This window comes from Schistosoma mansoni, chromosome 6 (assembly GCF_000237925.1).
Source record: "Schistosoma mansoni strain Puerto Rico chromosome 6, complete genome".
Classification (NCBI taxonomy): domain Eukaryota; kingdom Metazoa; phylum Platyhelminthes; class Trematoda; order Strigeidida; family Schistosomatidae; genus Schistosoma; species Schistosoma mansoni.
The window spans coordinates 564,533-585,810 of NC_031500.1; the positions used below are offsets into that span (position 1 = coordinate 564,533).

General features: G+C 37.0%; 3 protein-coding genes across 3 annotated transcripts in view; 1 reads left to right on the forward strand and 2 right to left on the reverse strand.

Moving 5' to 3' along the window:
* Window positions 1–1,116: 1,116 nt before the first annotated feature.
* Smp_074250 (hypothetical protein) lies at window positions 1,117–1,600 on the reverse strand (the record flags this gene model as incomplete). Its single annotated transcript, XM_018797866.1, has 2 exons — window positions 1,117–1,127; window positions 1,162–1,600. The coding sequence occupies 2 exons, from the start codon at window positions 1,598–1,600 to the stop codon at window positions 1,117–1,119; spliced, it is 450 nt and encodes a 149-aa protein (XP_018652865.1).
* Window positions 1,601–9,229: 7,629 nt separating this feature from the next.
* Smp_074260 (putative growth arrest and DNA-damage-inducible proteins-interacting protein) lies at window positions 9,230–13,800 on the forward strand. The gene is made up of 4 exons (XM_018797867.1): window positions 9,230–9,358; window positions 12,196–12,693; window positions 12,755–12,881; window positions 12,931–13,800. The coding sequence occupies exons 2-4, from the start codon at window positions 12,203–12,205 to the stop codon at window positions 13,048–13,050; spliced, it is 738 nt and encodes a 245-aa protein (XP_018652866.1). The 5' UTR covers window positions 9,230–9,358; window positions 12,196–12,202; the 3' UTR covers window positions 13,051–13,800.
* Window positions 13,801–15,957: 2,157 nt separating this feature from the next.
* The window catches only part of Smp_212260 (putative retinoblastoma-binding protein 4 (rbbp4)), a gene marked incomplete at its 3' end in the record, with an annotated part of 15,359 nt that continues 10,038 nt past the window's right edge, over window positions 15,958–21,278 (reverse strand). The window contains exons 5-7 of the mRNA XM_018797868.1: window positions 19,034–19,387; window positions 17,072–17,317; window positions 15,958–16,011 (exon numbers count right to left, since the gene is read on the reverse strand). Of these exons, the coding sequence (XP_018652867.1) occupies window positions 15,958–16,011; window positions 17,072–17,317; window positions 19,034–19,387 (654 nt within the window). The remainder of the gene's footprint in view (window positions 16,012–17,071; window positions 17,318–19,033; window positions 19,388–21,278) is intronic.

Genomic DNA, 21,278 nt, shown 5'->3' on the forward strand with positions numbered 1-21,278 from the left:
GCTAGAATCTAAAAACACGTACTAAACAAGGCGTTCAGGAAGAAGGTTAAGGTTTTCGGAACACTGGAACGACTACTACACGTAGGACATTGTATAGTTTTTTTGAAAATGCATCCAGCAGATCTTTTGGTGTTGAAATCTTACTCAATATCGCATGTTACATGCTTATATACAAAGCCTTTAAGTACGGTTCGCTTCCATAAGCAAGTGTGTATTTCGACATTCACTTAGATTTTCTGAAACTCAACTCTCGCAGGACACCTGGGAAAGATGAAAAACCACAAAAAATCCAGTGAAACATTTTCGTAGTATATTTTTGTTGTCGTGTCGTACCTTATGGCCCTCCATGCTAGGAGAAGACGGCCGGATCCCGCTGGACACAAATATTTATCAGAAGGGAACTTACCAACGGCAAGCTCGTAGGCTCTCCACGTCCTAGGGTCATCACTACTTCACTACGGGAGGGGGAGTGGGCTGTAGAGGTAAATATATCCCCAAAATAAACGGTTCTGTAAGTCTTCAACATTGATGCTGGCCGCATTAGTTTAACTGGATACAACCTAACCGAAGGCGCTAGGTCACACATCCGTACCAGACCACGAGTGAGTACGTCGTACTACACATCCTTTGCAACCACTAGCTAGCTTAGATCACACGCCTCTCAGCATATGGAATACCTTGAAAATGCATCTTTGAACTCATCCCTGACTTCTTATTTGACTGGGCCGATATACTTTGTTTATAATGGTGTAACAGATGAAAGTACTATCAAACCCTGAATTTCTGTAGCGTCTTTGGTGGTGCGCTTGACATGAATTGGTACATCAAACAATAATCTGTATGTTCCTAGTCTCAACATTACATATCATTTTTTTATTGTTGTGTAACGTGATATTGTTTTCGTATCCTATCTTTTTTTCACTAATATAAATCCTGACAATCCTCAAAAATTTCAAAGTACTGGGTTGGCATAAAATTGTCGGATTTCTGATGTTTTCTTTTTGCCTAATGAATACACTACTAATCAGTACTCCGTACTGATTTTTAAGAAAGCTAACATACAGTCAGTAACAACTAAGATTAGTGAAGCAATAAGTAAACATTAACATGAGGTAGTTATACAGAAGCTAAATTAGATATACATTAAAAATACCAATTTACCTGGCGATGGCCTCCAAGGTATTTTATGAATATTAATGATATGAGATACTAAATCTTCGATTTTACATGATTGAATCAAATTCAAACAATAGCTGCACATATAAGACTTGATTTCTGGATGAAATCTATGTACATGAGTGTTGAATGAATGGATATGAAAAGGAGCATCATTTGACTGATTAATTACACGAGGACAGAAAGGGCAACCGGGTAGTTGTTCACAAACTTCATCATCTTTCTTGCAATTTTGAAGGTGTTCTGAAAGGCGAAACCCAGTTTCGTACGATTTCCCACATTCCCAACATTGCCACAGAATACCCTCCGTATGTAGACGTTTAGCTGGGACCACGGGATTTTTATCCATATGAGAGTCAACAGATGGTATTTTTAATTTATCAGGTGATTTTAATATTGAATAGAGTTTGCTATATGTAGACATTGCCAAAATATACTACAAAATGCGAAGGAGTATAATCAAACAACGTATAATCATGACCGTTCGGGACTTGTCAGATAAGTGTTAACATCCATGTGGCATTGGTCAGATGTCATAAAATAGCAAGATTGCATTTATTTCTATCTAAAACAGAACTATTAGGGTGAACATAATTAGTCCAACATCCAATGCCGTGAATCAATATCCAATGCTCATGATATTCATTCGGTGATGTTTTTCCTTTTCTTCTTCGACAGTCCATGACACAAACAGCCGTACTACCACAACTTATGTTTACTGACAGACTACTCAAGCAAATCTAATAATTTATCCACATATAAGTTGGTGTGATTCAAGAAGTACCGATCAACATCCAGCATACAGCCTTTAAAGTCCTAACTATCTCATAATGGGTAAGTTAGAAACAAACTGAGGAGTCAGAAACACTCAACCGAACATCGTGTATTTAGGATTTTCGGAAAACATAGTTTGATTGTTGCATTAAATAGTTAGGGTAATTTGTGGAGTAAGACCAGTGATTGTAAAATAAGTGCATGTAATACAACTGATACAACTCCAACTATTCATATCCCCAAGTTCAAATATTCTACAGAACAAAACTTTTGGGATGACCAATGTATTTGTAGCGGTAAATATATCCCCAAAATAAACGGTTCTGTAAGTCTTCAACATTGATGCTGGCCGCATTAGTTTAACTGGATACAACCTAACCGAAGGCGCTAGGTCACACATCCGTACCAGACCACGAGTGAGTACGTCGTACTACACATCCTTTGCAACCACTAGCTAGCTTAGATCACACGCCTCTCAGCATATGGAATACCTTGAAAATGCATCTTTGAACTCATCCCTGACTTCTTATTTGACTGGGCCGATATACTTTGTTTATAATGGTGTAACAGATGAAAGTATTATCAAACACTGAATAGTCAGAACTAACTTTCCTTGGTAAAATTAGTCTATCCAGTTTAATTGCAGACATTTTAATTGACAATCAATCGAATGTATGTTTGTAGGTCCGGTGAAATTTTACTGGGCCCTAACGAAATCATTCCGGCAATTGTCTCACAGTCCACTGATCTTTATCACGGATAAGGACGATCAACGCTCATTAGTTAAATACATGTCATAGGCTGATACATGTGATGTTGGTCTCACTCTGTTCCTTGTACCTACTTCTGCTGATATATTTCTGTGATAACGTCGTTTGTTTTGTACGATCATCAAAGCAGCTATAATACATAGGTACGGCGAACAGGTAATTTAAATTGGGTATCCACTATGAGATGACTTCAAAGTTGGCTGGTCGGTCGCACCATTCCCGTCTAAATCAAATAGGTATCTAATCATTCGGAAACAGATAATCCACGTTCGTAATCCACATATTAAATATCGATGTATTATATGCAAGAATCATAGAACCGGGGTCTTTGAATTATGCTAGGAAGAGACTTTATAACTACACCATTCATGTTAGTACTTTCCATTGTGGAATCGCCAGTTCTCTTAATACCGAATATAGTTTCTGTTACAAACCCTTGCATGTCCGGCTTTACACTGAATTAATAGATGTGATTCATTTGTGTTTTGATGATCGAGTAGTTGAACAGCCTTTTAGACCGATCGAGACATATGTTTTTGCATAAAATATTCAATCGGCAACTAGAGAGACTAATTGAAATTGTACATCATCTTCTACTGAGCTGACTGATAAATAGACGCATTCGTTACATAATTTTCGTTTATCGTCCTGGAAACATAAGAAAATCATCCCAAATTTTTTGTCACCGTGATCAGAATGTTTTTAGAAAATTGTTTTTTAACATGACTCAATGCTGAACTAGAGACGTCATGGTTCCTATGATTCTGGAATTTTTCTCGACTAAATCTATCACTGTAGAAAAATTCAAATGTTCAGTGGATTATCTTCGAACTAATTCCTTAGGCTTCGTTCACCAATCACTCTGACGACAGTTAATGAATAAATACCGACGGTGTGTAAATTTCAGGAGGCAGAACGAAGCTGAACAGCACAGACTACTAAGTCACAATCACACGTAGCGAATTCTAACAGAACTGCTAATTCGGGCTAGCAAGTGAATATAGAGGAGAATTAAAAATTCGAAAAGAAAACCGAATGAATTTATAAGACTCGAGCACATATATATAGGAAAGTGGATGATTCATCGAGCGATATTCAGGCAACTAACATTGATGACAGAGGGATATGTTGGTAGGCTGTCACACTTGATCAAACTTACGCGATCATACAAACATGATAATAATACAAATAGATACAAATTATCACTGTTTGAAACTCCGCATGTAGCTCTTCTAGAGTTACTACCAGTCCTAAGCTTGAGTAAAGGAAGAGGGTTGGGTATGGGGTTAGCGACCCCATCCCAAAATTGACCTATTCCGCTTGCACGACAGTCAAAACTCATTAGTGTTAGCAATGGTGATATGCCTTACAATTGCCCATGAGAAGTTTGAAAAGCAGCCACCAGTATGAATGAAATCGGTTAACCAGCAAACCAATTTCGCGTATGAACAGTCAGTAAAACTTGCCAAAGTATTGCCTAACCATCCACAATATCAATAGCGAACCTCCAATCTCATAAGAGACCTTCGGCTCTACACAGCAATATAGCTTATATTACATACAACATATATATAGGGTAGTAAGTGATAGAGCCCAGCTTGAAGCGCTGGGGCTTAAGGAACGCGTCCTTTACCCTCTTTTCACTACAGTAGAAAAGGACATATATTTACTTCAACTGGTGGTGTCAATACAAGTAATGTTCATTTTTTCAGGGGGTTCAGTTATAACCAAAGGTACTTTGTTCGCTGTAGTAGTATGACAGATTTCGTGGAATAGTTTGGATAAAAGGAAAGAGTCAACGAAAAACACTTGGCTAACGACTCTATTAGCACAACGAATAGCCTTGGTTCAATTGTAAAATCAAGTGACAAAAACAATAGGATGATAAGATGAAAGTAGTAACAAGTGCAATCCTATTGAATGCATCAATATTTCCACGGTCACCATTCCTGTCCTTCTCTCCGTGTTAAATGTTGAATATCTATCCTCCCAGTTATCTCATGTTCAGCTTTGAGGGTTGTGTGGTAGGGATCAGTATCACTGCAGAACCACAATACTGATGTAAGACCTTTCATCGGAATTTTTGATTACGGAATAATAGTTTTGTTTTAATATGTTTTCAATAACATTCTTGGTAAAACTACTAGATCGTAAGGTGTTTGTCATATTACGTTTCTCAGTCAGCTTGTCTCCTTCTGAAGTAATGATCTTGGCTGCTCTTCTGGAGGGATCCAGGGCCATGGAAATCAACGTACCGATGTTAATGCACCAGTTTTTGGTATATGGTAATATTTAGACTTGCACCAGAATTCCTTTGAACGAAACAGTCTAAAAATGGCATTTCAATATGTTCATCTTCCCTCTTGAAAGTGAATTTGATGTTTTTTGAGAATGTGTTTATCTGTTTCATGAAGTTCCCAAGCAGGTTTTTTTTGATATTGACAAATGCGTCATCTACATATCTGAACCAGATGAGTCTCCTAATGGTACCAGCAAAATAAGCGACTCAATATGGAACCTAAATTTACCCTGGAGAAGTGGCTTACATTAATTTTCGATCTTTCTTACAAGATTGATGTGCTCGCAAAAGTTAAGTGAGTTCGTTAAAACTCATCGATAACTACACTGTGATATCGCGCCACGATTTTGCGCTACTTTTTTTAAAACCTGGAGTTCAGCGAAGGGATCTCTTTTCAACGAATTTATTATCAAGCTGTTTAAATGGGAATTATATGTCTACTTTTATTATATTTGCTTTGTGCGCAGCAAAAGTCGAAATTAAATACAATGAAATTTGACAGTTTATTAGTTGGTCTCAAAACTTAATGAAAAAGGGTTTTTCCATTTTACGGTACATGGTATTCCAAATTCCTTGAGAACTCACTATTCAGGTGCTGTTACAATAGTTTCTTCATATTTGTATCGCAGACTGGCAATTATTTCCATTTAGCTATACACTAAGATTGGACAACTAATTTATTTTTATATATAATAACATGATTTAAGCATATATCGTCATGGAAACTGTATTGTCGTCAAAGCTATCAAAACTGTGCATCAAGTGACGACACCATAATTACATTTAATGTTTTTCTTTGTTGCAATTTTGACTGGTTTCCACTGTTTTGCTCTACTTTAGTGCCGAAAATAGGTTAGTAGTGACGATATTGACCATACTTAGGGTTGTAATAGTATGTACATGCTTTCAGTGATCATAACAGAGAGCTGTTAATATCACCTTCTACAGTTAAACATATAAGCCATCAAATCATTTTACTGCAGGAAATAAATCAGACACATGTGAAGCGTTTACCAGAGACTAAGCAAACATAGCGTGACTACCCCTTGTACAAAGTTTCAGTCTTTAGGTTGCCGATATTCCCGCAAATAATATCAGAAATAAGTACTATTACAAAGCGATTACGAGAACCAACTTAAACGTACAATTTTTCAGTTAAGATATCTTAATCTCAGGTGGCTAGATTGTCCAAGATCTTTGTTATAAGTTGTGACCGCCCGGATACCCTGTAAATGTATAACGTGATGATACCGCCAATTAGAGAGCAGCGACACACGAAACCCGTACGAGCAGTCTAGAATACTTGTCGGTTCTGCTTTCTGCCTAGCCCGGCCAGTTAAGTCCAGAACATCAATCTCAGCCTCTGCAGTATAAATCATTGTATTTCAAACATACCGAGTTTATATACCAATCAACTTGACCACATCGTACCATAAAATAGAAAATAACATTTGTACAAAATTCAGCTAAAAGTGGTTGTGAACCTGGGGAGCAGTAAGTAGTAGATTGGGTTGAACTGAAGAATGGTAAACCATATAATAATAGTTCATAGATCAAAATAAAGCCTATAATAAGACGAACACAAATATGAATAGTTTAGTTAGTCAACAATTATACGATTAAAATATACGCATAGTATTGGTTCATAAATGGTCCTCAAAAGTTACCATTTATAATTCTCTTCGGGATATAACAATCTTATGTGATGATATTCGTAAATTGACCGAGGCGTGTCTAGATTACGTGCTGGTGCCGGAACTGACAATTACTTTTGCCTTAAGTGGGATTGAAGACAAAATAGGTATCTGTAATTACAGGTTTCACAGGACGGTTCGTTTATCTACTATAAGCGATTTGGCTGTTTCGATATTGAATTTGTAATACAGAAGAGTGATTGTTTTCCCTTTGTAGAACAGTGAGAATGAAAGTTAAACATCAACTTGATGTACTTAACTAATACGCATGAGCAAATGTCAAGAACTGGAAGAAGTTATTTGTTAACGGATAATTTGTGTTTTTTTAAACTTTGATGAACCTTTCTATTATTAAGGCATGTCTTTCAATTACGGCAATGTTTGTCTATCGTGACAGACCAGTTCTTGATACCAACTATGGTTTAATTGCTTTAGAAACATGTTCGCTTTACGAAGTTAACTGAAAGAAACTTGAATAGATGCGAAATCAACTGAATGATGGTAAAAGTTAACTGCTGTGTGATTTCTAATCAGTACAATAGTATGGGAATTGACCTAGCAGTATAGTACACCATGTTCAAGGTTGCAGTACTTGGCAAACGGTCTGTACGACCATTTATGTGTGCGGCAACCTGTTAATCGTTACACATCAACGCCAACCAATATCCCTATATTTCACAGCCACATAAGACTGCACAGTACACTCTCGCTGTCATAACTCTGTAAGAACACGTTAATGACCATATAAATGAACTTATGTGAAACTGAAAAAATTAGAACATTAGAACTTCTTGCTATCAAAAAGCATAGCTATGGTCAGTGAGGGAGATGGATTCTGACGCTGTAGTTTCATCATTAACAGCGACTGAACTTCGAAGCATAGGAAGACACATATGCACAAGTTCTAAGCATGAACGGATAATTTTATTTGCCAGAGGTTCACCAAGAGCATGGACAGAGTGGTAGTTATTCGTGAACTTCTCCAGCAGGCCTTCAGTCCGTGTAAAGACTGGCATGTTGTCCAACTCACGGAGAACCAAGTTCATCATACATTTCCCTGTCCACCTGTTGCTATGTCGAAATAAGTCTACAATGCTTATGGAGACAAAGAAGCACACACTTACCTCCACGAATTGGATCTTTAGAATAAGCTTACAAAATATGACCACACAGCAGCATGAAGTCAATGAAACCCTCACAGACACATTATGCACGTGAACGATCAGCAACATACATCATGCCCTTGTCGTAACAGCGGATATATCCTGCTATTAATTTGTACCTCATTTTCCTAACACGTTTGTAATTTGCAGCTACAATTGAAGCTGCGACAGATTTGAGCTCATTTAAAAGAACTTGGAATGATCTTGGAACCTGAAATTAGTGATACGTTTAACTATATTCCTTATCTCAAGTTTTGGAAAACGTTGGAGACCCTTTATAGCGTCATATGGACACAAACGTAGGTCAGTTTCCGTCTTACTCCAGATTTTCAAGAAAGTCAATAAAAGAGAATCACCTCTTTTAAAATATTCTTTTAAGTGTATATGAGCACGAAAAAGATATCACAATGTATAAAAATTAAAATAAAGCAATGATATAAAAAATTCCAAAAAAGAAGAGACTGCTAGTGTGCAAGTGGGTGTACCAGATTACGTCGGGCTCACCGATGAATATGCCACAGGCATTTGGAGTTTGACAACGCTTTAAACAATAACACCTTCAACTATGAATCGTACCCACCTAGTGAAATCAAGAGCTAGAATCGAGGAGGTTCGAAGATATATTTGATAGGCTATCAATATATCGAGAATCGACTGATCTATACTGGCTAGTAATTGTAGGGGATGTTGAGCACGGCGTTCCTACTCGTGATCTGGTGTGTATGCATAACCTAGCCACTCCAGCTAGATGAGTTCATTAAAACTAATGTGGTCAGCATCCAATGTCGAAAACTTACAGAGCTACTGATTTTGTAAATTTGTTTATCGCTACAGGCTCTACTCAGCTCACCTGGCAATACTGACCTTACAACCTTTAAGGCCTAGGTGGATTAGTGGTAAGAAGATTATGACATAACATAAAGATCAAGATCCTCACAACTCATATACACAGCTTATGTGATTCGCCAATACACGTGAACTAAAAATGGGCCCCCTGAGTATGGAACACGAATGACCTAGTACAATAGGTTCATGATTCGAATCCACAGGTCATAAGATTCTATAGTGAAAACCATAACAACACGTTCTACTGAATCAGTTGAAAGCATTCTAGATGTTTACCTAAGTTACTAAAGTAGTGAGGGAGATTCCCGTACTCCTCAACCTCTCCGACCGTCATTAACATATGTTCTTACTATTTAAATAGTAGGAACCTAATTAGGTTCCAAGGAAGCGCAACAATAACTATGCCTCTTCATGATTGAGAATGGCCCCTTATTGCCTATATACAAAACCAAAGGAATAAGCGGCTGATAATATTTCTATTCAGAAAAGAATGAGGTTTGTAGCCGTACTTCAGATTTGCGCCCAATTCAGTATTATGCGTCACCATAACTTCTGTTAAAGGTTCCTTGGATTTGGGTAAATTCTTAGTCACCTTCTTATTAATCTGCTGATAAACTTGCGCATTGCAGTATCCAAGTACGAAGCAACTTTTTTATGACTCTAATTCACCTCATAAAGAGCCATCAATCTTAGAATTTCGGGGAAAACCGTTAATTTTTGGTGAAATTCAGATAAGCCCCATTAGTAATCCTATCGACAAAGCGAATAAACCCCGAAATTTCCATTGGTCCAATGTTTTGCCGTAGAATGGCTGTATATTTTTAGAAAAACCCCAAAATCTCAACGTTCTGGGGTTATATTCTCCATGATATCATGCAAACTTCATTGTGAAATCTCCGGTTTTTTCACTGTACACGAACACCTTTTGCCCCTGATCGCAGTTAAAGTTCCATCATTTCACACACTAACGGAATACAGTGACAGATATACGTCGTTAGTGTATATTAATCCGCATGCAATATTATGTGCCTACTGTCCTCATCTTATACAACACTTCTAAATTGTATAATGCCATGAACTTAAATCTCGGCATCAATCAAAAGCTTACATAGTCCACGATAAGGAGAGAAGACAGATATTTATCCCTAGTGCTTAACTTTTGAACAACCAACTGTTTGTCTACAGGGAGGTTATAACGTCTAAAGAAATCGCAAATCATATCGATGTAGATGACGAGTGTTCATTAAGAAAATGAGCTGTACTGAGTTGTTGTGACAAGTTACAATTACATAAAATATTAAGGGAAACCACGAAAATAAGTTAAAAACCTCATTTGAAGGGAAATTTTGGGGTATTTAGTCTCATTATCCCCAAAATTAACATAATCATCCTCGAGGTCAAGATATTGGGGAAAACACTTGTTCCTAACTTGATAAACAAGCTACATTTTGCATTAATTTCCGATTGAGTATCTTGGAGCACGCTTATGTTTTCATCTCACTCTTACATAACAGATCTATATAATTTACTGGACTTTCCATTCGTCTTTATTGTCAACTGACTACTATTTTTATAGATATAACACTTGATTTACATTAAATTGTGAAAAGTGTTGTATAGCATCATTTCAAGAAACCGGTCTAATTATTATCTGGAATATTCATCCTTCTGTTTGAGACCAACTGAGTGTAGTTGCTCCCTAAAAACAAATTCTTTGGCTGAGTCACTAAGGTATATCTACGTCTGCAATCACTTTCCTGACGGCATTTTATCTGTCGCTTAGCGTAGCTTAGGTTGGCTATATGTGATATATTCTGCTTTCATGGAGGTCTTTCAAGTTACAGAGTTCATCTAGTACCTACAAATTACTTTCATTGTTTGGATACCGTATTGTAATAATCATACACTCGTCCGTCAAGGCTGTCCACTATCCCCATTTTTGTTTAACTTCATTATAGACTTGTTGCTGGAAATAACGCTCTCGTCGACTGAATTTTCAGGAATTGATCTTCTACCAGGAGGTTCACTTATCGACTTAGAATACCCAGATGACATAGTCCTGTTTGGTGAAGACGCTGGCAAAATGCAGTCTTCTGTTAGAACTGAGTAATAATGCCAGGATGTTCGGGATGCGTTTCTCCCCATCCAAATGTAAATTGTTACTCCAGGACTGGCCTGCTTCAACACCTGAACTAAGGATAGGAAGTGAAGTAGTCGAACGCGTGGACAACTTCACTTATCTTGAAAGTCTGGTCAGCCATAATGGGTTGGTGTTTGACGAAATCTCAGCACGGATTCAAAAAGCTCGTTTGGCTTTTGCCAACTTACGTCACCTATGGCGAAGACGGAATATCCGTCTATCAATTAAAGGACGAGTCTACTGCGCAGCAGTTCGATCTGTTCTTCTTTACGGCTGCGAAACATGGCCATTAAGAGTAGAAGATACTCGTAGGTTACTAGTATTTGACCACAGATGCCTTAGAAATATTGCTCGCATCTGCTGGGATCACCGGGTAGGTAATAGTGAGGTTAGATGCAGGGTATTAGGGAATGATGGTAAATCAGTTGATGAGGTCATGAATCTTCATCGACTGAGATGGTTGGGCCACCTGTTACGTATGCCTGAACACCGATTACCACGATGCGCAATGTTGACTAGTGTAGGGGATGGTTGGAAGAGAGTTAGGGGCGGCCAAACCAAAACATGGAATCAGTGCTTGAAGTCACTAACTTCTAGTCTGAACCATATTGGTAGATGCAGACTACCTGGTTGGGGTCCGCGTGACTATCGTAACAAATGGTTGGAGACTCTAGGTGACATGGCTCAGAATCGATCACAATGGCGTAGGTGTATACACTCTTTATCTTCCCTTAAACCTTAAGATTAAAATTGCTTCATAACTTTCTTCCTTCCTATACTATATCCTTATATACAATCTTTCTTTATATACTACCACCACTAAATTAATTACTTCTATGAATCCGGTGTTGATCTTTTTGTGCTAACGAGGTATGGAACTTTGACCGATGCATATATGTGCCTGGTCGTACGTTGTCGCTGACTGACTGAATCATACACTCTCTAGTGATAACTCAGCAAATGTTAATAACACGTAGTGGTATATTTTCTCTCGAAATATTAACATATGGCATAATATGATACCCTTATAGTATTAAATAATTTTAAAATCGATTCACGTCCGCATGCTCTTGTATTAAAATGTCTTGGCAGCGTGAATAACTTACAAAGAAATCATCGTTGAAAATGAGCTTCTTGCTATCTATAAGTTATTTACCGAATATAGGTGTTTACTAATGTAAACCTTTTATTCTGACCGACTTAAGTGTCTCTAGGAACTCTGCTACTAATATCTTTCTGGTTAATTCATGTAGCCTCAATTGAAGGTAATAATTAATGCAAAAGAAATATTGATCATGGGATAATTTCATCATTGTTTTCTTTACTTTCATAGATTTTAAATGATTAATTTATCTGCACATATTCATAAACTATTGGCTCATGAAAAATGTATCATAACTACTCAAATTAGAAATAAAAAATACTATCGTCATTGGTGGATACCATTTCATTTGGATGATTTTCAAACTATAACACAATCAAAACCAAATGCTTATGAACAATGGAATCGAGAATGGACTGAATCTCGTCTACCAACTGAATTACATTATTTTGATACTTCACGTCTTCCATCACATTTAAAAGCAAGAATAAAACCATCTAAAGAATTTTTTAAACTAACTAATAGAAAAGAAAAAACTGAAGATTACCAAAGACGTTTATTTGGTCAATATGGTTTACAAAGTGGTATTGATCCAGCTCTTTTATTTATGAATGAAAATGAAATAACCTATGAAAAAACTAAAGAAAATTTACTTGAAAATTCAATTTTAGAAATAGTCACCGCTCAAAAGGAACAAGAGAAGAAAGCTAGAATGGACAATGAAACATTGTAAATTGAATCATTATCTCTCATTTGTTTTATTCATCTCTCTCTATCTCTTTTTTTCTAGAATGTTACAAATTAAGAAAAATTTAAATAAAATGCCTGAAATAATAAAAAAATTCCATGATCAAGAAGCTAAACAAACATCTATGAATACGGTGAAAAAGAATAAAATGGAAATGTTAATGGAAGAGGTAACGTTATACATAGAGATTTTGTCATTTTTTTCTTTTTTTTTTGTAGGCAAGAGATCGTTTTGGTTTTTATCCAGATAAAAAAGATCCAAAATTTTTAAAATTAATTCAAGAATTTGATGAACAAGATAAATTAGAACGTAAACAGAAAAAAGATAAACGTGTTTAAAAATGTATTTTTTCTTTTATGAACATACTAACATTCTTAGGTATTGAGCTTTGAAACAATGAAATGTGAATACTTTAAATGTATATAGATATATACTTTGAATTTGGTTTGTTTATTTGTCCCTAAACCGGAACGTTTGCGCATATGTTACGTAGTTGTACAACTGCCTCCAAATGCCCTGGTACAGCCAAGAGTTGGGAGAGTCCGCTCTCTCTTTCTCGAAATGCTCTCACATGGCCACGCGTATATAGCCTCTACCAGGAAGTCCTAATCACTGCCTTCTCGTGGCATTACTGTTGTTTACGAAATTGAGACGACGAAAAGCGAATGTCCACCGCTTTAACCGGGTTGGTGGACACGGTGAGTCCACCTAGGGGAGTTGGAAAACCCTGATTCCAAACCAATGGTGCACATGGACTCCAGTATCCTGAGGAAACAAATGGCGGATGAGTCAGTCGTTGGTTACCGGCTACCATGGGACTGCATCTCCTTACGATGCTCGACTGCCTTATGGATCAAATCTTTAGTTCAAAGGCTCCGGGTGTGGCCCCCTAAGAAAACCACCTGTCTCGGTTTGGGCACCTGGGCAGTATCACAACCCTCACATAAATCTCATTTAATTTGTGTGGCGCATATATATCTGGTGCCCCTTTGTACCAAATAAATAAATAGTTGTATAACTCAAAATCGGTCGCAATGACGTAGATGTATTCGCTTTGTCTTAGTTTTTAATTTATCTAATACGTTATTCCCTCCAAATCACATTGTCTATCCCTAATCTTCTATTACTAATAATATTGTTGCTACATTCAGTACTCTGGCATTTATCTTGACAATTTCATTTTAACTGTGTTGATGTTATATAGAAGTTTGAACCAAAACAAATATATCTTAGGTCCTATGTTGTTTATGACTGAAGATACATGATATAAGTGTATTACTATTTAGTCTGAAGTGTAAACTATTTGTATGTACCTGTAGTTAAATAGCTGAAAAGTGAGATTAAGTAGCGAATCTACATTAATTTCATTTTAATAGATTATTTCAATTAAAGTAATTCATTCACCAGGTGGTTGGCTATGAGCTACACTGAGTGAGGCCTAATGGTACTACTCAGCGGCGGGACTCAAAAAATGGAATTTAATGGCATAAGGTCGAACTCTTTGATCACTAGCCCACCGCTTAAAAGTAGTTTCCTTACATCTTCCCACCCATGTAAAATAATACTGACAGTTTACTTCTCTTCAGAAGTTGATCAAAAACATACAGTAGGAAAGCTATGTATGGTGTATGGACAACAATAACGTTATTTGAACTGGATCCCAATTCGTACAACGATGATGTATGAAAATAAGTGGTTGCGAAACCAGTGTTTATTCTTCATCTTCTTTTTAAATCCTTGACGTCAAATCATTTTATTTTCTCGATTTCCAACCTTCTTATGACATTCCTTACCCCTGACTTTCCATGTTACTAATCTCTATTACTGTTTTGAGTTTTGGAAACTCGCACCATTACACAATTGTAACATATAACTTCTTCTAAGAAGTACAGGCGTGTTCTCTGTTTTGAGTTATAACTTAAAGATGAGGACTGATGATATTACTTAAATGGGTGTAGCAAGGTCTAAAATCGAGATTCCAGTTCGCTTGTGAAGCTTTTTAACTGTGATTTCTCAAAGTGAGAAGACCTGCTTAGTAAGTGTGGCAGTGTCAGTTTGATGTATGAAAACTTGTATCGCTACACATTCTTACCAGATCTACCAACGACTAACTGACTGACCAATAGTCTAAAACTTTTTACCTCATACTTTGACATAAATCTCTGTGCGTTAGAGAGAAGTTCGTCCAGACATTTTAATAATGAGTGTAACTATAGATTCCGTATCAAACAAAACGTCATTGAGAACATCTCTGTGTTGTTTGTGATTATTGAGGACTAAAAATCTTTCGCTTAGATCATTCTTACAATTTTATCATTTATTTCTCAGGGTTTAGAAGATACATGTTATCATCGTGAGAATACCTCAATTCTTCACAGCATGACACATGGGATAGAATTATATTCGGATAGTTCTCCGTATATCTCTCTACTTCTATCAACGATTTCAGCTCTACAACTTACCCTATATCTATTGCTTATTAACAAAAAAGGTGATATTCTCAATGGGTTCCCGGGCTTAAACTCCGTCTAATACTTGTTCAGTTTGTATCATAAACCAGTCACTTCCCTCTACTTACATTCAACTTGGGTGATCCTAAGAGGACGAGCGTTCACACGACATGATAGAGCGATGTTGCCAACTAATCAAAAAACTAGTCTCAAATATCTGACATGTGGTAATTCCATATAGCAATCCTAAGAGCATACTCAATAAAAACCTTTCTGTGTAGTAAGTTCTCAGTAATAAACATGCTGACAATATGAAAAATATAACCTGTAGAGTCATAAGACATCGTGCTCGCTCTGGATTCCACTGCTAACCACCATCCATCTCTGCTTATAATCCCCGCGACTTAATGACACTCCATGCAGGATACACATACGCCGAAAAAGGCTGATCATTTGCAGTCTTAAAGACCAATGGTAAGATTGAAGCAACCAACACAAAAGAACTATGCTTTATACAAGTGCCCGGAATACGTCTACCAAATGGTGTAAACAGTTTGCAGAGTAGACTAGTCGACATGATGGGACACTTTTTGTACTTAATAGCTGATAATACTATGTGAAACGGGAGTTATCCCCTAAAACAAAATACTGTTATCGACGATTTTTATTCAAAAGAAAACATCGCATTAGTTACATAAGTCGTTTTCGGTTTTCTTTAGTAAATAAACATGACAGTTTATTGATGTGTAGATAAAAAAAATTGAAAAATGTGTGAAATGCATATTGGATATAAATCTATTCATTTTCAATGGTCAATGGAAGCTCTTCATCATTGTAAATATTCTCAGCCTGAAATAATAAGCAGAGAGAGAGATGTAAACACTGAATTAGTTGAGTTACAACACGTTGTATACTGTGATATAACTCACCCAAGAAGTCGTACAGATTTGTGTAATAGGCTTTTCGACCTACACTTTATGCACAGAAGCTAGTGATACCACCGGTACTACTACCACTACCCGGATGCATAAACAGAAATATGTAAGCCTGGACGCGCACTTTTGACCTAGCGATTGAAGGTTGAACACCTTAATCACTTAGCGACAATTGGTAGGAATGACTAAGTAAAACCAATATATTATATGATATCCTGTCAGTAGTAACGTTTCCAACTTTCAAAAGGTGGATGATGATATTGATCCCAATCACGTTAGTAGAATTAGTCTAGATTACATATACATTGCATAAAAAGAAATTTGAATGTTTAGGAGTTTTCGTTAGTTACTTTAAACTACTTGATAGTTCCAAGAAGTGGAATAGTGAGGCTAAAACAACCAACCAATCTTCACAAAAAGTGTTGATTGGCCTTTGCGAATAGGGAGGAATTGTAATAAATCACTGGATATAATATATAAATTTAGTCTGTGGATGGTATTGATAAAAGTCAGTATTACTTATATGCATTAGTACTTATTTTTGACGGGAAGTATTAATTTTGGTGGATTTATAGATACAAAAAAGTAGGAGTTAACTTTTAAAACTCATTGAACAAATAGATAAATGAGTTATGACTAGCATTGGACTCAGTAGCTCAGTGAACAACATATTGGCCTTTGAATCGAAAGGTATTGAGTTCAAGTCCTAATGCGAATGTTAACCTCAGTATGGAGGTACGAACGGCTGACGAGTTCCAGTTATGACGAGACGTTTGTCCTTGTTTTCCCTGCTGGCTACAACTAATCCATTTTGAGAACGTGTGATAAAATAACTGTGTGAGGCAATCAGCATGGGACGCATACATGTTAAAAGACTGATGAAGACTTCAATCTTGAGTATCAAGAAACCAGATAATTCAAAACTCAAATTATGCTATGAACTAGATAAGTCCTCACAATAAGAGAAAACATACCATTTGCCACACTTGTAATATATTATCTTCAGATACGGAACAAATAACCCATGCATCATTTGGATTCCATGAAAAATCTGAAATTTTCGCTGTATGTCCACCATGAATAAATAGTAATTCCGGTGGTCCATCTTCAGCATCCTCAGCTGATTGTTCTTCACCAATTTTACTAAGATCCCAAACATGTAGACGTCGATCAGTACCGGAGCTAGCAAGAATAGTTTCATGATGTGGTGACCATTGAACCTATAATGATAAAGATGTATAAACAGAATCAATGAAATGAGAAATACCAATTATTTCATTTGTAAAAGCATTGAACATCGAAAAATTTAGTATCTACTGTGGTTACTTAAAACCAGTGTATTATTAATAAGACAGATAATGAGGGATGCTATCTCTCCAAATATGACGGTATAAGAAAGTAAAAAACAATCTTCATTTCGTAGATCAGTTGTTTAAGATGATTTCCATCTAGTCAACAACCTTCAGCGTATTCTCAGTGTATTCCAGTTGTAACTGGTTACCTGATTACCAACATATTTTTTTCTTGTATTGATTATTTCACTATGATTTTGTATACAATAACAATTATTCAGCTGGTAAGTCATTTGAAGCTCTGTTGAAAATGCCCGACCGTTGCTGCTACCTTGACGTGGTGGTCGGGCTTGCCTATCGTGATGAACCAATCGAGCTATACTGGCTGGAACAATCGTTCCTCAAGGTCCTACCATGCCAGACAGGTCGGTCGAAGAGCGGTAAGACTAAAATCAGCAAACTAAGGTCCGAAGGCGAAGTCTTACTGCTGACTATACAGAGGTGTGACAGCAGTAAGGTGTTTCCTCCAGGCAACCAGCATAACAGAGATGCTACCTTCCCACAAAGAGGGGTGGGGTTAGAAAAGGTCGACCCTAAAAGTGCACACCTCACCTTATCCCACGGATATCCGTCTCCGACGGTAAGGTCCTTTGAAGAACGGAGCTAACACGTCAAAAATCTTCCACAAGAAGGCTGTGCGTGACCGACCTCAAGCAGTTGTCCCTTGGGCACTGCGGTCACACTCCCAGGTCACTAAGACCACCTCTAACCCAATTTCCTTTCCAGGTACCTTTGCAAGAACCCTTCCACGGTGTGGGCAACGGGGAAGTGATAACTGCCCTCATACCTCTAACAACATTCAAGACTGTCGAAAAGGACAGTTTTTGATCTGAACTAGAATTGCTAACTTGAGTCAAAAAAGCTAGAATCCAAAGAATGAAGGAATAACCCCAGTATGCTCCAATATCCAGACATTCCCAGTCACTTATAATATATTTTAATGGTATTTTGTTTTTAAAGACAAACTGCAAGTATATGAGAGCTAGAGATACTGCACAGTTGCTCAAACCGGGGTGGGGTTTAAACCTGGAGCTTGGTGGAAGAAAGTCGAATGCTTTAACTACTAAGGCACCACCATTAAAAAGAACATATGGAATAGCTCATAATTTTGCATGTCATCATTGTGCAAAAGCCATGCTAATCTTTTATGTTTCTAACCATTGATAGCAATCGATGTTTAGAGACCTTGAACGACATGGCTCAAAATCGTTTGCAATCGAGAAGTGCATCCACTCTTGGTGTTCTACCAAATTCTAATCTTCTGAATTCTTCATTTCTCTATCTTTTTTCTCTTTTCAAATTCATTTCATTGGATTATACTCCTTTAATAATATCTTCAAACCCTAAGCTTTCGCATGATACTTATACTCTTACTACTTCTACCACTGTGTGATTTGAATCGACAACTTCATCTCTGTGCTAATGTGGTATGGCAACTCGAACTGATATACGTACGTACGAAGTTCTACGTTGTGACTGACTGACTTATCTTTGAATGTGAATATGTACTACTGAGGGAAGTAACAACAACAGTTGCTATGAATAAGTTAATCCCCTAAACGTTAATTTTAATAAATAACTTACTTGAAATATTTCATCTTTATGCGATTCAAATGAATGTAATTTCATTTGTAAACTACGTAAATCCCATAATGCAACAGTTCGATCAGCACTACCAGTAGCTAATATATATTCACTAAATGGATTAAATGATAAACAATTCACTTCAGCTAAATGTGAATCAACTGTATGACTAGGACGTGTTGTACAACCACTACGTGTATCCCAAATCATAAGTTTTTTATCATCAGCAACTGAACCAAATATAGATTCATGTAATGGATGCCAACTAACATCTTCTACAACACTTGTATGACCAGTAAATATAGTTTGAGCATCTATAATACGACCTTCTTTAGGAGTTGCATTAATATCCCACATACAAATAGTCTATAATAAATGGAAATAAAATGAGCATATACATAAATTGTTTGATTCTATCAAGGAAAAAGCTCAAGGTGAAAAAAACCCAACGAATCTCAATCAATTTCAACATGAAATAATGAAACCTAGAAAAGATTCTGATGACATCATTAAAGGAATGGAAATGAAATATTGTAAACATTTTATGTTAGAAATTAAGTATCTAACTGAGTATAGTATTTGTTTTTACTCCCAAATGCCCTGGTACGGCCGTGAGTGGGGAGAGTCCGCTCTCCCTCTCTCGAAATGCTCTCACATGGCCACGCGTATATTGTCTCTTCCACGGAAGTCCTATCCACTGCCTTCTCGTCGCATTACTGTTGTTTACGAAATTGAGAGGACGAATGTACGGTGCTTTAACCGGGTTAATGGACACGGCGAGTCCACCTAGGGGAGTTGGAAAACCCTGATTCCAAACCAATGGTGCACATGGGCTCCAGGATCCCGAGGAAACAAGTGGCGTATGAACCTATTATTAGTCACCGGCTACCATGAGACTGCATCTCTTTACGTTGCTCCACTGTCTTATGGATTAGTTCTTTGCGTCAAAGGTTCAGGGTGTGGCCTAAAAAACCGCCTGCTTCAGTTCGGGCACCTGGGCAGTATCACAGACCTCACACAAATCAAATGAGATTTGTGCGGTGCATATTTATCTGGTGCTTCCTTGTACCAATATTTATGTCTTTAAATAAAATAAATAGTATTTGTTTAATTTAACTTTTTACCAAATAATCGTCTGTGAATTACAATATCCGACTGATTGAACTGAAGCAGATGAGATGAGACTCGAACCTGTGACATATCAGTTAAAGACGAGCACTTTGAGGAGTAAGTTACCGTTTGCCATCAAGTAATAGATTAATCTTATAAGAACGACTAAATTCATCAAATTTTACAAAAATACAGTGGCATAGATTTGGAGTATCATCGAAGAAAAGACAGGCACCATGTGAAAACAAAAAGAAAAACTAAGGATTATCTCCTTCCCCCAAAGGATTCAATATCGAAACAGGTTAGGTTAAAGGAAAGAACGGAATCTGGCTAATGAACTTCTTGTTGAAAATAAAATCCATCCAGTTTTGTTGCTGGTAAGTTAGTGTAATCATGACAGATATTTCTTAACGGATGATGAATTTGAAGTTAAAGTGAGAGATTATAGACAGGATAGATATACATAAACAACTGGAAAGAATGTAATGGACTTAATTTATCGTAGCTCACACTAAGACAGTGAGAAATGAGTGTTAATTTCAATGGGAATCTAAACATAAGAAATGACGTCCAGAAGAAAACAAGACCAGGTCACAGACTGAAAAGTCATATATGACACTACTCTACTGCAACTGGTCAGTCTCTTATTGGCTATATGTGCATACTGTGCGTACTGTCTCGATATTTTCTTAATTCACAAGCATTATGAGCAAAGATAGATAGTGGCTAGCAGTGGATAACGTGATGGCGTTTGAAGCGAAAGGTACTGGGTTCGAGTCCTAAAGTGAACATCAACTCTGAGATGCAGGTACATTCAGCTAACGAGTCCCAAATAGAACGAAACGTGCGTCCTGGATTACACTGCTAGTCACTATCCATCTTTGCTTATAATGCTCTTTTGTTTATGTGACTTGGTGAAAACAGACAATAACCTTGTCCTAGCTTTTTCCCTTGCGTAACCACCCTTTTACCAACTTACATGCGAGAATAATAAATAAACAACAACTTTCAGTTCACTTTACGACAAATAAAACTACAATCAGAAGGGGTTTTGTGGAGATTTCAGTATTTTCATAGTTGGAATCATGAGTCAATTGAAGCAAGCCCACCATGGAAAATCTGGAAGCACTGGACG